Raw genomic sequence first — 14935 nt, 5'->3', positions numbered from 1 at the left:
GTACAAGTAAAATGAAGAACAAGCATATGCATCAGACGATACAAGACGATAGACGAAAAGCCAACACAAGCATCCGAAAAGTCAAATCAAGAACAAGACAAAAGCGTGTCAAGCACAACCTAAAGCGAAACATAAAGACTCAGATGAAGGTTGGTCAAAGATCATTTGAAAGTCTAACCATATACAAGTTGACTAGACAAAAGGAAAAGTCAATGCGTTAATGACAAATGCTCAAACAAAGGTTAAGTCTTGAGCTACATACGAAGGTTGGTCAAAGATCATTTGAAAGTCTGACCATATACAAGTTGACCAAACGAAAGGAAAAGTCAATGCGTTAATGACAAATGCTCAAACAAAGGTCAAGTCTTCAGCTACATATAGACTACTAGACGCAGACGAAAGTTGTCATGCAACCACCTGAGGAATCAAGCTTCAAAGGACAAATTGAATATCGTCCACACTCACAGGAGAACACACGAAGTCATCGAAATTATGAGAAGAAAAGAAGAAAGGAGAAAATCAAGCGCAGAAGTAAAAACATGCATATGTTAGAAAAAGTACATTACTTTTTCAGATAAGGACAACACTCCATAGCTACGTGACCAGAAAAGGAAAAAAAAGTTCCTAGGTCTCTGCTAAATTCATACATAACTGCTAACAAGGCAATAAGAATTCACGCAAGGTCTATCACAGGAAGCAACATTTAATGCAAAGAACTCAAGCATTAAATGAGTAGATTGAACTAGTCATGAACGGCTATATCTGCTTCAACGGACACTTGCAATGGGAAAATTCTACAAGGACTATATATATCACTACCTCAAACCGAAAAGGGTTGGCTGTTTGGCTTAGATAAAAAAAAGTTAAACAAAGAGTGATATCCAGCCCATGAAGCAACGAAACCAGAGATAGAGCATATAGAGTCAAATGTACCATAGCGTATTCATCTCTGTAAGCTAACGAGTGTAGACCCCTAAAATTGTCCGGGTCGGAAATAAGACTCGAAGACTCTCAAAGATCAAAGGAAAGTCAGCCAGAAGGACTCCCAGAAGACCATAGGATGACTATCTGTAGGTTTAGAGGTCTTAGAGTAGCCAAAAATAAGGATGTGGGAGAATTGAAGCTCAATACGGCCTCCTGGAAGTTCAGTACGGCCGTACTGAACAATTTGCACTACAATACGGCCGTACTGAACCCAATACGGCCATACTGAAGTTTTTGAACTTCAGTGCGACCGTACTGAAACCAATACGGCCGTACTGAAGTTTTTGAAACTTCAGTACGGCCGTACTGAATTCAATACGGCCGTACTGTAGTTCAAAACTTCAGTACGGGCCGTATTGATGTCAGAGGCCGTACTGCGCCTCACTCCTATAAATAGGACGTCATTTGGACGTCATTCCACACTTTTTCCAGACTTCTAGACCCCCTGGCTGAGTATTCTTGGGTTTTTGAGCAGTGCTCTGCCCTAGAAATCTCTCTGAAAGCCAATCCGACGAAGTTCTTGAATCATAAGCCATTTGCTTGAGATTCGAACGAGTCGAAGGGAAATCTATTTGATTTCCATAGTAAAAATTTTATTTTAGGGAAAGGAGAAAGTGAGCGTGTAGTGGGAAGGAGCGCCAAAAAGCCTCCTAGTTCTTTTAAATATATAAAAGCACGCTTCAAGAGGTTTTTTTCCAAAACTCGTCTTTTATTGCTTTCTTTATCGCTTTCTGATTGTTGCATTGCATGTTTAAAGCTTTCATCATGTAGATAATTCACTTAATATCGTTCTAATAAATAGGGGTAATTTAATAATTTTAAGCTATTATTCATGAAATAATCTGTCATAGGGAACCCGAAAGGGGCGTTGTGGGGTGCTAACACCTTCCCCGCACGTAACCGACTCCCTTACCCAACTCTGGTTGTAATGGCCTAAGTTGATTAGCGAAATCAATTGCCTTAACTCTTTTTCCAATGTTTTGAGTAAAACATTGGTGGCGACTCCAAGAACCCTTTTTGCGAAAACTACTAATCCATGGAGGGTCCCGCTTGGGATTAACATGGATTGGTGAATCATTTAATAAAATTGTTAGTTCGATAAGGTCTCAGTTTGAGAATAAGTCGTTCTAACAATCCACCACTTTTCAAAACTATTAAAAAGAGTCCGACCATCGTCGCGAATGCCAAGGTCCGTTTCGGCGGGTGGCGACAACGAGTTCCAAACATGTGTATCTTAGGAACAAAACCTTAGTGAGTGTACCAACTTATGTATCCTCTCTATGAGAGTAAACCAAACACTCAATCATTGTAAAGACTAAGGTTGCATACCTTAGTGAGTGTAGAAACTTATGTATCCTCTCTGTGAGAGTAACCCATACACTCAAAACCAAACCTGTCTGGTTAATATTGTAAAGCCTGAAGAGGCTAGGGAAAGAATACTTGTAAAGCCTAGAGAGGTTAGTCAAAGAATACTCACTGTTAGCCAGAAGTGACTAATAAGAATATACTAGCGTTGACGAGTGAAGTCGACGGGCCAGGAGGTGTTCGAGAATACTCACTACTAGCCAGAAGTGGCTGATAAGAAAATACTAGCGCTAGTGAGTGAAGCTGGCAGCTAGGAGTGGTCAAGAATATTTGGGGAACCAGAAGTGGTTTAAGAATACTAGAGCTGGTGAGTGAAGCTAGCCAACCAGGAGTTGTTGAGAATACTCGTGACCAGGAGTGGCCATGACCAGGGTGGTCTATAATACTCACTGCAAGCCTGCAGAGGCAGAACAAACAATACTTGTACTTAATTGATTATCTAGTGGAACCCTTCGATTGAAAGAGACTAGACGTAGCTCAGTTTGAGTGAACCAATATAAAAATACTTGCTCTACACTTTAATATCTCAAATGAACTTTATTTGATTTATTTAATTCACTGAAAACTTCATTCAATGATTATCGTCTATTAAAGCAATCTTCAGACAAAAACTATATTTGCTCAATTGATTATTCTAAAAGAACAATTTTCTTCTATGAAGTATTTTTCTCTTAGAAGACGATGAAACTCCTAGACGCAAAATGATTTTGGTAAACTAATCTTGGGTTGTTTCCGTTCAAGCATTCATTAATATTTTTATTGGACGAAAGAGAGCCTGATTGCTAAAAGTTTTTAAATCCCTTTGTTCACACACACACACATATTCAACCCCCCTCTTCTATGTGTTTTTCTCATCTAACTTCAAATTAAACAATCCATTTCAAGAGATAACACCTACTTAAGGAGGATTTTTCAATAACTAGACTCATAGTGCACCACACAAATATCCACACAATGAGATATCCACTTTCAAAAACAAACTTTTCTTTAGTCCTAAGTTAATCAACATGTCTAAATGTCTATAACACTCTCAGCATCAACACCTCAACAACATTACCCTGAGCCAATGGATATAGATATAACAAAATTAATCAACTTGCAACATACCTATGCATCTCAATAAATTTAACCATACAACCATTTGTATATATTATTTCAGGTCAATATACATAGAACAATTATCACCAATCAACATACAACAAGTAATAGATTCACCTAACCTATTTAGCTCACCATTTAATCATGGGAACATCAAGTTGATTTAAGATAACACACACCTAACACCATTGAGACAAGAAGCTCTCTACTTCACCCACGCCCAACACTTGACGCCATACAACCCATGCCCGACATGGATTAGGTAGAGACCCTTGGACCCTCAAGCCTGGCATGGGAAAGTCCCATAGCCAACACCAAACCAAGTAGAGACGATGCCGTTTCCTCATGCTTGATGCCACTCTTTTAGTATCTAGCACCAATCTAAGTAGAGATGATTCTCTCTCATCATGCCCAATGCCATTTGACCCCAAGGCAATTCTCTCTCCTCATGCCTAACATCACTAATCTTGCACCCAACATGAGCAAGGTAGATGATGGAAAAGGCCTAGCCAAAGGACCCACGACTAGATCTATGGCTAGGAGGATGCATGAAGAGTTGGCTAGCTTAAAGGATGGTGGGCCCAAGCTTTTGTTACTTGGACCCTATCTTAAAGCCGACATATGGTTCATTCCCATGTACATAAAACATGTATCTTGATTTTATATTTGTAGCCTTGTATTTTAGGCTTCTTAGATTAGGGTTTTAGTGCCTATGTTATGTTGGCCCTAGTTTTGGGCTCCATGGGCTTTGGGCTTTATATGTCCAATATTGGTCTTATTTTGTTTTTATTTTTATTTTAGAAATAATTGTATAGGAATTTTAGACCTTGTATACATAGGTATCATAGTGTAGGAGTTTTTAAGGTTAGAAGGGTTAATTTGAAAGGAAATGCAATTTAGAGTTCATTTCCATCTAATTTGAGTCATACTTTCTATGCATGACTAAATTAGATGCAAATGAACCCTAAATCACATTACATTTCAGATTTGAATGTGAGTTAGGCATGAAGAGAGGGAGGTTTCTCGGCCAAGTGAGAATTGAAATTTCAAATTTGAATTTCAAATTCAATTCTAAGTACTAAACTTTTCCTCCACTTCTAGTCTTCCCTTCATTCTATTTAAACCCATTTCCCTCCATTTTGTGATCATCTTTTAGCATTATATGAGTTCTTATTTCAAAAAACTCTCTTCTCTCTCTCAAGAGTCACCAAGGAGAACACTCCTCCTTAAGAATTCTCCACAAGGAAACTTTCCTTGTGGATTCAGTAACATCAATTTGCTTCTTCTTCTCTAGATGAGCTTCACACCACTCTTCCTCCTCCTTCACCTTCAAGCTTCACTTTCATCCATTTCATTCGATCAAAGTGCAACAAGGAACCTCAAGATAGGTTACTTGGATCCATGGAGCCATTGGAGAAGGAATCAAGCTTCTTCCTTCTCCTAACTTCCATCGGTAGAGACCCTTTAACTGAAACCATGTTCGACGCCATGAAGGCATGCCCGACACAACGATGTGTTTTACACCTAGTAGACCTTAAATTTGGCTCAAACCACCTGAAATACAAGAAATCCAAAGCATGCAAAGCAACATACCATACATATACATCATTTACACCTCATTTTGCACCATAAATTCAAAATGCAACAACAATTTTGATCAATCACCAAAACTATACTTTCATGAACTCAAAACATCGCTTATCAAAAAAAAGATGAACTCAAAACATCAAAGTTCAACAAGACAAGAATCCCCACCTTAGAATCATCCATACAATCATGCGTTCAATGAATTTAAGGCATATACAAATTATCAATCTATCAAAAGATATGAGTTTTAACTTCCCTTACCTCATGAATTCAAGAGGGAAAAGGAAGAAGAACTTCAAGCTCTCACTGCGAAAAACTCCAAAGCAACACCAATCCTCAACTCCAACAACGTTGGATCGCCACTCGATTGATCAACAAGGATTGTCCATGCCTTCAGGAAGTCTAGAAAGAAGAAGAAAAAGAATCAACACTCCTGAGTCTATCTCTAGTATCTCTCTAAGATTATGAAGAACTGAACTTATGAAACTCTATTCTTAACATAAACATTATATATTTCTCCCTTTAGAGTCAAATTGGACCTCTGCTTATAGAAACCATCTAAAATACCTAAAGACTTCACACGAGTTCCTTAACTCTTAGAATTTCTCAACACCTCATCTCAAAACATCACAACATATAATTATTGATAAAAACACAATAATAACAAAACTTACAGTGTTACAACTAAAATAAAAATGACTAAAATTAAGAAAGGACAAAGAGAGAAGAGAGAAGAGAGAAAAGAAAAACTGTGAAAAAAAGAGTAAACATGAAAGGTTTAAATTCTTAATTTTTTTTTATAAAATTTAAAAATTTACAATTTAATAATCAAAATAGTTTTATAAATTGTTAAAACTTTAGTTTCTTTCTATATATCTTCTCTACGAACAATATTTTGCTACTAAACATTTTAAATTTACTAAAAATAATTACTCTACTATTAACTTATAAAAATTCAATTCAAATACCATGTATAAAAATAAACCTTTCAAGAGTTTAATTTAATCATCTATTTTATAATAATGATTTAAATTTTCTTTTTATCCCTCAAATATTATAGTTGTGCTATTTTGATCTCTAAAATTTTAATTAAACAATTTTAGTTCTCAAATATTGTAATTATGAGATTTTGGTTCCCCAAATTATAATTAAGCAATTTTAGTCTTTCAAGTATCATAATTGCATAATTTTAGTCTTTCAAGTATCGTAATTATACAATATTTGACTTATTTAAATTTAATATATTATAATTTTCATTCATATGTTAAATGATATATATTTTTTATTATTAAAATTAATAATATATGTAACTTAAATAGGTCAAAATAACTGTATAATTATGATATTTGAGTGATTAAAATCATATAATTACAATATTTGAAGAATAAAAATTACTCCATATTAATGTAAGAGACTAAAATGGTACAACTGTAACATTTAAAAGATTAAAATTACTTAATTAAAATTTAAAAAACTAAAATACAACTGTAATTCTTAAAGAGACAAAAATATATTTAATCCTATGATAAAAAGATAAAACTCATTTACGTTATATGACCATTCTTTGTAGATTATATATTTGGGTCAATAGATATAGTGACAAAATTAGAATAGTATGTAATTTTTTTTTTCTTTTGGTTACCAACCCAATCACTTATGATATTGTCTTTCAAGTTTCAACAACTATCCCACAGACAAAGAATATCAATTAGAATAGTATTTATGAAGTCATACATTTTACTGTCAATGCAACTACATTACATAAAAAAGAAAAAATGATTCTTATTTTTTTCTTAATTTCACAATTTAATTCTCTATTCCTAATTATGCAATTTTAATCTTTAATGTTGATAATACAATAAAAAAATCACATGTTTTTTTTTTAAATTGGAGAAATAAAATTTGCTTAATTAAAAACATGACAAATAAATTAAGAATTAAATGAAAACCAAATTATAATGCAGCATAAATTAAATTAACTCTTTAACATTACCAATCGAGAATCATTTTGATCCCCAATATTATTAAACAACAATCATTTTAATTATTAAAGTAACAAATATTAATTAAAATGTCTCACCTGAAAATTTTAATAATGAAAATATTTTATTTTCAAGAAATGATAACTATTATATTAGTCATTTTTTAACACTTAAAAAAGTAAACAATTAACTTCATAAAATCGATCGCCTACTTTAATAAAAACCACATTGATCATATCTTTAATTGATACTAAATTTTACACTTTCACCGGGACGTCTAGGGCGTGGACAATTACATACGACTCAAACAACCCCCATCTACGAACAAGGGTATGTTTGATTTGCCATTTAGGCACACTAACAAACGTTCAATTCTCCTCGAATATTATACCTATTTGGTTGGTAGTCTTTTTATACGTTACGTTGAACTTTATTACCTTCAAAACGTACCTTGCATCCAAAGTAACATCCATGTTGCTTTTCCAAAAAGTTTCCATTAAACAAAAAATTTTAGTTGAACTTAACTTTTTTAACTTAAATCCAAACACATACCAAATATCTAGAACATAGGTAAAAGAAATCCAATAATAGATCTAAAGTAAACTTTAATACGATCTTAAAATTTTAACTTCGAACCTTAAACTTACAAAATGAACTTACTGAGGATTACTCAACCTTTATAACTAAAGAATATATTCATCTTATTTATATTTAATTAACATCCCAAAGATTGACCCATTATATTTGTATCTGCTTATTAATTTATTATATCATTTATAGCCACAAAAGCAATTATTTCTGGCCTTTGCTATGACATTTTAGAAAGACACCACATGTAACACCAAAAAACCGTATCAAAAGTCAACACCAGCAAAACCCGTGAAGCATCACCTTTTAATAAAAGGCATAATATCTATCTTAAATTGTAATTTATTTTTCTATTAAGCCAAGCCAATCACAATAACCCTTTTAAGTTGATCTACAATCATCTTTCCCCAACAACGCTAAAGATTGAAAGACAGTGTACACATGCAATAACTTGATGAGTTCAAATTAACTTATTTTATAAGGTTACCTACTTGTTTTATATAGTCATAATAGTTTCTTGGTAAAAAAAGAGAGTAAATTCTAACAAGTAATCAATTAACAACTACATGCTTAGGCATGGATCAATACCAATAATACTATAAAATGTAAATGAACACACTACTCGATCAAACTAACATTCACGGTTAGAGAATTATTCAAACCAAAACCTCCTTCAGTTCTCTGTAATATGACCAACTGGACACTTGATGTGAAATCAATCTGTTTTTGAAGATAGAAGAACAAAAAATGTCTACTAGGTGTTCATATGAAATCATTTTGCCAAGCTTCTACCTTAGCCACCATCTTTGAATTGCAGATATTGGAGTTTTCAAGAATGGTGCGTGGCGTTGGACGAGTGGATTAACCATCCTCCCGATTTGTGCCCAAACACTTTGATGGTAAGCCGCAGTAACGGGAACATGATACATGAGCTTCAAAAGCTGCAGGGGGAAAGGAAAACAGGTGAATACATGCCAGAAAAAAAATATTTTGTTGAATTCATTTAGGTTTGCTGCAGATTGGGTTCAATGCAATACTTCCTACTAAAAACTGGAGAAAGAGGATTTCAAAAGTACTACAACCCCATTTCTTCAATTTTTCTCCCAATCCTTTTCTGTTGGAGTGTTGGGTTAAGAATTCTAAATGTACAAACAAGTTTTTGTCCCCTTTTATTTTCTCTATGATGTATACTTTTTAGTAAAGGAATTAAACAGATCACAGATATCTTATGCCCCAGACAAAAATAAACACACTAAATAAAGTTTAAACAGTCCAGCACAAGAAATAATGGAAGACTGGTGCTTGGTCTTATACAGTTATCTTATCCCCCTTCTTTGTGGTTGCATATGAATGCACGGGCACAAAGGCAAATTAATATCTCCAACTAACATTTTTCCAGAAAAACAAAGAAAATGAGTATATACTATATATTCAGGGAAAATGGTAACAAGTTCCCTTAAGGACATTGGTTAAGGAATCAAAAATAGAAAATCTTCATTGAAAAGTGTATTTGCACATTCTTTCGTGCAACTTTATTGTAATTTTCAATGAAAACTTTCTATATATTAATTCCTTAACAAATGTCCCAAGAGCACTGGTTAGCAAGACCCTATATTCAGATAATAATGTGTAAGTAAACCCCCCCCCCCCCCCCCCCCCCCCCAATTAAAGAAGCCTACAGCAGGAAGTGGAAGAGTGGTAACAATTACAGCCCCATGAATGGAGTTATTAATAATAGCTATTGTCTGGTGGTTAATTAATTAGGAATATGGGGAAAGATAGCGAGGTACTTCATAATTCATATTAGGATTGGAAATTGCAGTAGTAGGACAGTCCAGATCTCTTGAACTGAATGACTGAGGGCTGAGAAGGATACTGTGTTTTTCTGTATTCATTGTGCTAGAGTCTGAAGCTTGTCTTGAATGTATTTTTCAGTTTTCTGTATTTATCCTGAACCAGTTATATGAAAAGAAAATATACCTGCCAGTACATGAATGCTTGTATTATGTTGCGCTGCCACCTGCATGTGGTTAAAAGGGTGCAATGAGTCAAACAAGAAATTCCATAGAAAAGGGATATGTAGCATAGAAAAGCTTAAGAAACTGACGAGAACAATGAGATGATCAGCAGGAATCCAAGTCCAATCTCGGCATGTGATGTCAGTATATTGAGGGTAGTATTGTTTGACTCCACCCAAACACAAGGCTCTTCCAAGTACTTCCTATTAAAGTAAAATAGCAATAAAAAGATATCTTGGATGTCAATGCGCATTAAAAAAATAGAGTCCATAAATGAGAATTGTGTGACTTTATATGGAGTTGAGCTAGGGCAATTATCAAAAATAAACAATCATGCATACAGCTGTTAAGATAATTATTCAAGCTGTACTTTGTAAAAAGAAAATTACTTGCTTAGGCCTTCCAGAGATCAAATCTAACTCTAGAAAAAATGATACAGACAGTTCAACAGAAAAAACACAGAATACAATGAAATTATATAAGAAATTCCACACTTGGCTTTGCAATAATTAAGAGTAACATTATGGTTAATCATGCAACAGGCTAAGTTGTTATTCAGGAAACAGCATATTCAAGAATGAAAAAGATAAAGAAAGTAAAAGGGAAAAGCATAAAATAGAAGTCCAAAATGCACACTAGGGAAAGCAAAGTATTTAAGTTCAGGTGTCTGACAGTAATCTAATGAAATATTCAAATATATGAGATAGAGGAGAGTAGCGGTCCCATATTTAATGAGAACAGTGCTGTCTCCTTTAGCAACAATATTTTCTTTGTATGTTACTAGTACAAACTTTTCAAAGATTATTCACCTGTACAAGGTAGAGCGACTGAAATTACGTCTAAGGAACTTGGCAACATGTTCAAACGACCAACATAAGATAGGGATCAAAGCAACTGCAACAAAATAAAAACAGATTATAAAAGGCATGACATGGAAGTGACATAAAGGAATGCTAATATTAATTCTCTTCAGGAAGAAGCAAACAAGAGTATAATGGGATTAAATGACAAAGGAACACTCACATTTAAGGCAAAGATGAGATGTAACAAATGTGAGGCAGTAGATGAAGTATATAAAATCTTTTGAAGCAATTAGAGATTGAAAGTAAACTTGCAAGGCCTGCAAATTCCATGCTCTTGGCTTCTGCAATAGCACAAGATAAAGTAACAATGCATTAGAGATAAAAGAATCAGAGAACAGTGGATAGTGTTAACCGTAAAACCACAACAAAAACTTACCCCATATTGTGAGTACAATGAGTACAAAGAAGAGCAAGTAGTGCCCATAAAAGAAAGGCGATAAGCCCTATGAGATAGATGTGGCGGTACCAGTGGAATGGCTGCAAGGAAAGCCACAACAAATACCTACAGAAAATATTTAAATTAATGGATCAGCAACAAAAGTGATTCAGATCCGCATGTAAACAGTCAGGCCATAGAAAGAGTTATGTATTGTACAACTAGGCAAGTTCACAATTTTAATGCATCTCTTCCTAATTCTAATATCCTTGTCTTTTCCCCACAAACACTCAAGAATGAAATTTGTGATAGTGATAAAAGCAATTCTGATCAGCAGTAGTAGTATATAATTCACAATTGTGTAATAAATCTTAGGAAGAAAGCAGAGACATAAAGAAATCAATCAATTAAATGTAGTATCACAACAGTCAAGGTCATACACAAATTGGGCATATCTTAACTAGAATATGTGGATTTATGCCTTCAATGGTGAAGAGAGCGTACCCAAGCATTGACTGAAAATAGAACTGTCTGCCGATCCCAACGCAAAGGTGTTGGATTAGGACCTGCAGTTGTGGATGTCCCTGATGTTCTATTAGTTGTTCCTGCAGAAAAATCCAAAACATAAAAAGACTCAGGCAGGCAAGCAACAAGGAACAAGCAAAGACAATTACCGAGACAAGTTTCCAGTGCTCCTTAATCTAATTCTTTACGAAATATACAACATTCACAGAAATGACTTATTCACCAGAACTTCTTGCACGAGTTTGATTATTTGTCGAGGGCGGTGATGACGATGTTGCTGATGAACGCGCCGGCTGCGACGAACTGCCACCAACAGATATTGGTTCCACCACAAGATCAGGATCCTGTTCAGTATTCAATAGTTACAACTTACAACCAATATATCAAATCAATAAAAATAACACATTCTCCTTATACAACTACATACTAGGCAACATCACGATATGAAATCTTGTACATATAACTATGGGTTTGTTTGAATAAATTTTTCCATAAGCATTTCTAAGAGAAGAAAATAAGACTTCATAAATTTAAAATTTAAAATTAATTTGTACGTAAGTTAAAAATTAGCTTTTCAGATAATGTAAGAAAACTTCTACAAATTAGCTTATGTATAAACTGATTTCATTTTTTCTATTTATTTTCCTCTGCCAAAAACGCTTACGCAAAAGTTTATCCAAACAAACCTAAACCTTATATATTATGCGTTATGCAATCCCCCTAAACAACTCACAAATTAAAACGAAACAATGAATATTCATTAATTTACTGAAGTTCACAACCAAACCAATAGTTGCTTACGATCAATTTACTAATTCAGTGAACTTAAGCAAATTCCCATGAAATACACACTCAAAATCACTATTACTAATGAAAATAACACAAACTGTCCTGATACAACTATAACTGTGTAGCATCAGAATATGAAATCTTATACATATACGACTATATATGCATCCCCCCAAATAAACACAAAACAAAGAATTCTTATGAATATTCATCAATTTCCCAAACTTAACAAACAATCCAATAGTTTCTTACAATCAATTTACTAATTCAGTGAACTCGAGCGAATTCCCATGAAGTACACACCCAACACAACTTCTCCTGATACAACTATAACTACGCAGCATCAAAAAATGAAACACAAATCAACGAATTCTCAAGAATACTCATTAAATTACTAGACTTCACAAACAATCCCATAGTTACTTACAAATTACAATCAATCTATCAATTCAGTGAACTTAAGCAAATTCAATTTTTTTCCCAAGAGCCCCAAAACCCCATTGCGAGAAAGGAGAGCGACCCAATTGGGCAAACGGCGAAAAAATCGGAACTTGATTGAAAATCGGGGCGCGTGAGTGAGAATAAAGAGATGGGTTACGGAGGAGAAGGAAAAAAAAGAACGCACGATGTAGCGCTGGTAGAACTTGTGCTTGTAGTGCGAAACGACGTCGTTGCGCGAGGACAAGTGTGGAGGGATGAGAACGTTGTTCCAGTAATCGGGCCATCGAGAGTCGTTGTCGTAGTCGTAGGAATTCGCCGCTATTCGCTTCAGCTTCTGCGGATCTTCTCTCTCTTCTCCCATTTCTACTTCGGCTACTACTGCTGCTGCTTCTTCAACGCACGCTCTTCACTCAGTTGAAACGAACTTGGATATATCATGTATGTGTCGTTTCCGCCTTTAGGAGATTAAACGCAGCCCACCAAGTGCCGTTTAAGAGGGGAAAAAAAAAAAAAGGACAGTGTAGGCACTAGTCTTTAAGTCGAGTTGGGTTGGTGTATGACTATAAATAACTACGAAAATGGTGGGTTAAATTACTTTTTATTTATGTATTTATTTAATTGATTTAATTCGTTCTCTTTATTATTAGAAAGTTTAATTGCTTGGATTTTTAAAAATGATATATGTATGAGATGAAAAATTAATTAAAACAACTAATTACTTATTTATTAAGTTATTAAAAATATTTTCACATCTAAATTAAGAGACAATATGATATACATAACTACTTCCTTGTACACATGAAACATGTATCCTTTCTTGGATGGGATAATTTTGTTTGAGATCATTAGAATTATTATGAATGATAGAACTTTTTTTCAAGTATTTAGTGCAATTGAAATTATATATAATTAGAATTTGAATTTGAAATCACTTGTTAAACTAAAATAACTTTGTGTCAATTGATTCACATGTTCAATTATATAATCTTATTTATTTGTATATTATTTTTAAATGTAGACATTTTTTCTTGTGAGAACTCCTCTTAATTAAAATTAAGTTATACAAAAACTATTGCTTTAGTAAATGTATGGTGTAAAAAAAAATTAGTATATGTAATATATATGATATATGTTTATTTTATATAACTAAAATTTATATTCTTTTTGATTTTTTTTATAAGATTTTATTACATAATTCATTAAGATTAAGAAAGTCAATTAATTTAATGGATAACAACAAATTTTTCATTTATAATTTTTTAAAATTAATTTTAACACTAATGAGACTCTTAGTTTACTAATTACTTAGTGAATTGAGATAATTTATTTTAATTAAGGATATTTCATGCAAAAAAAAAAATAATGTAAAAAAAATTTACACTACAAGAAATATTTAATATAATGATATGAAAAAAGTGTCACTATAAAAACAACATATGTAGATATAAATTATGGATAAAAGATAAATATTAGAAAGTGATTAAATAGTGTGTAACCAAAACTCGCACTTTTTCATGGTGAAATATTAATGCTAGTATGATCAAGTGTGAAGAGAAGTCAAACAGAATATCAGATATTTTTATACTAATTAATCTCAATCATCAAGATTACGTTTAGTTCTCAATCCAACTAGATTGAGATTCACTATCTATCAACAAATATATAAGTATTCTTTCAACAAGTCACTTCTAGCTTAACCCTAAGTATTTTTTAACTTGCCTCTTTAAACAACTATCCAAGTATTATTTTGACAACAAGCCTCTCTAGACTTAACAACCAAGTATTTTTTACAAACAAGTCTTTCCAATCTCAATCAAGTATTATTTTACATACAAACCTCTCCAATCTCAACCTTATAATAATAGTTATGAAGGTTACATAAATGTTGTTTTCGTCTCAATTAGACATTATACAACCAATATAGAGCACTAAACTTTTTACAAGAAAGAATGAAGTTTATACACAAGTATGATTTACAAAGTGTGTTTCTTCATGTGTGTTTCTATAAAAGTCTCTTCTCGTGTTGTCTCTCTTTTCTCGAGCTTTGAATCTTCTTATATAGTAGTTTGGAGAAGATGACCAACGCAACATTTCGAGTCCAGCTCACAAGTTTATTTCGCCTGTCTTCAACATCTTTCCTTGTAATAGGAGGTAACTATTGACTCATTTAATACAAGCATTAAATGCATTTTACTAAATGATACCTCTTATTTGATCAAGAAAACTACTTATCATCTTTCTATACCAAAGTTTATTTCGCCTGTCTTCAACATCTTAATAGGAGGGCATACTACTAAGGTTTGGTCAAGATAACTGAGT

At 33.4% G+C, this 14935-nt stretch overlaps 1 protein-coding gene across 1 annotated transcript; it reads right to left on the bottom strand.

The window, feature by feature from the left end:
• Nucleotides 1-8159: 8159 nt before the first annotated feature.
• Nucleotides 8160-13055, bottom strand: LOC109804634 (dihydroflavonol 4-reductase/flavanone protein). Its single transcript, XM_020366467.3, has 9 exons — nt 12801-13055; nt 11610-11730; nt 11366-11466; nt 10862-10987; nt 10646-10766; nt 10432-10516; nt 9712-9825; nt 9585-9624; nt 8160-8545 (listed from the first exon to the last, which is right to left on the bottom strand). The coding sequence occupies exons 1-9, from the start codon at nt 12975-12977 to the stop codon at nt 8393-8395; spliced, it is 1038 nt and encodes a 345-aa protein (XP_020222056.2). The 5' UTR covers nt 12978-13055; the 3' UTR covers nt 8160-8392.
• Between the last annotated feature and the right edge of the window lie 1880 nt (nt 13056-14935).

Source organism: Cajanus cajan, chromosome 2 (assembly GCF_000230855.2).
Source record: "Cajanus cajan strain Asha chromosome 2, NIPB_CcT2T_4, whole genome shotgun sequence".
Lineage (NCBI taxonomy): Eukaryota > Viridiplantae > Streptophyta > Magnoliopsida > Fabales > Fabaceae > Cajanus > Cajanus cajan.
The sequence above is the reverse complement of the archived record's forward strand: the minus strand, read 5'-3'. Positions and strand labels throughout refer to the sequence as shown.

What these genes read in the sequence shown, in the direction of transcription:
- LOC109804634 (XM_020366467.3), bottom strand. Translation starts at nt 12,977, where the DNA reads ATGGGAGAAGAGAGAGAAGATCCGCAGAAGCTGAAGCGAATAGCGGCG. An exon ending in AGTTCTACCAGCGCTACATC is followed by an intron (nt 11,731 to 12,800) that starts GTGCGTTCTTTT and finishes AATACTGAACAG; the next exon opens with GATCCTGATCTTGTGGTGGA. An exon ending in ATCTCATCTTTGCCTTAAAT is followed by an intron (nt 10,517 to 10,645) that starts GTGAGTGTTCCT and finishes ATTTTGTTGCAG; the next exon opens with TTGCTTTGATCCCTATCTTA.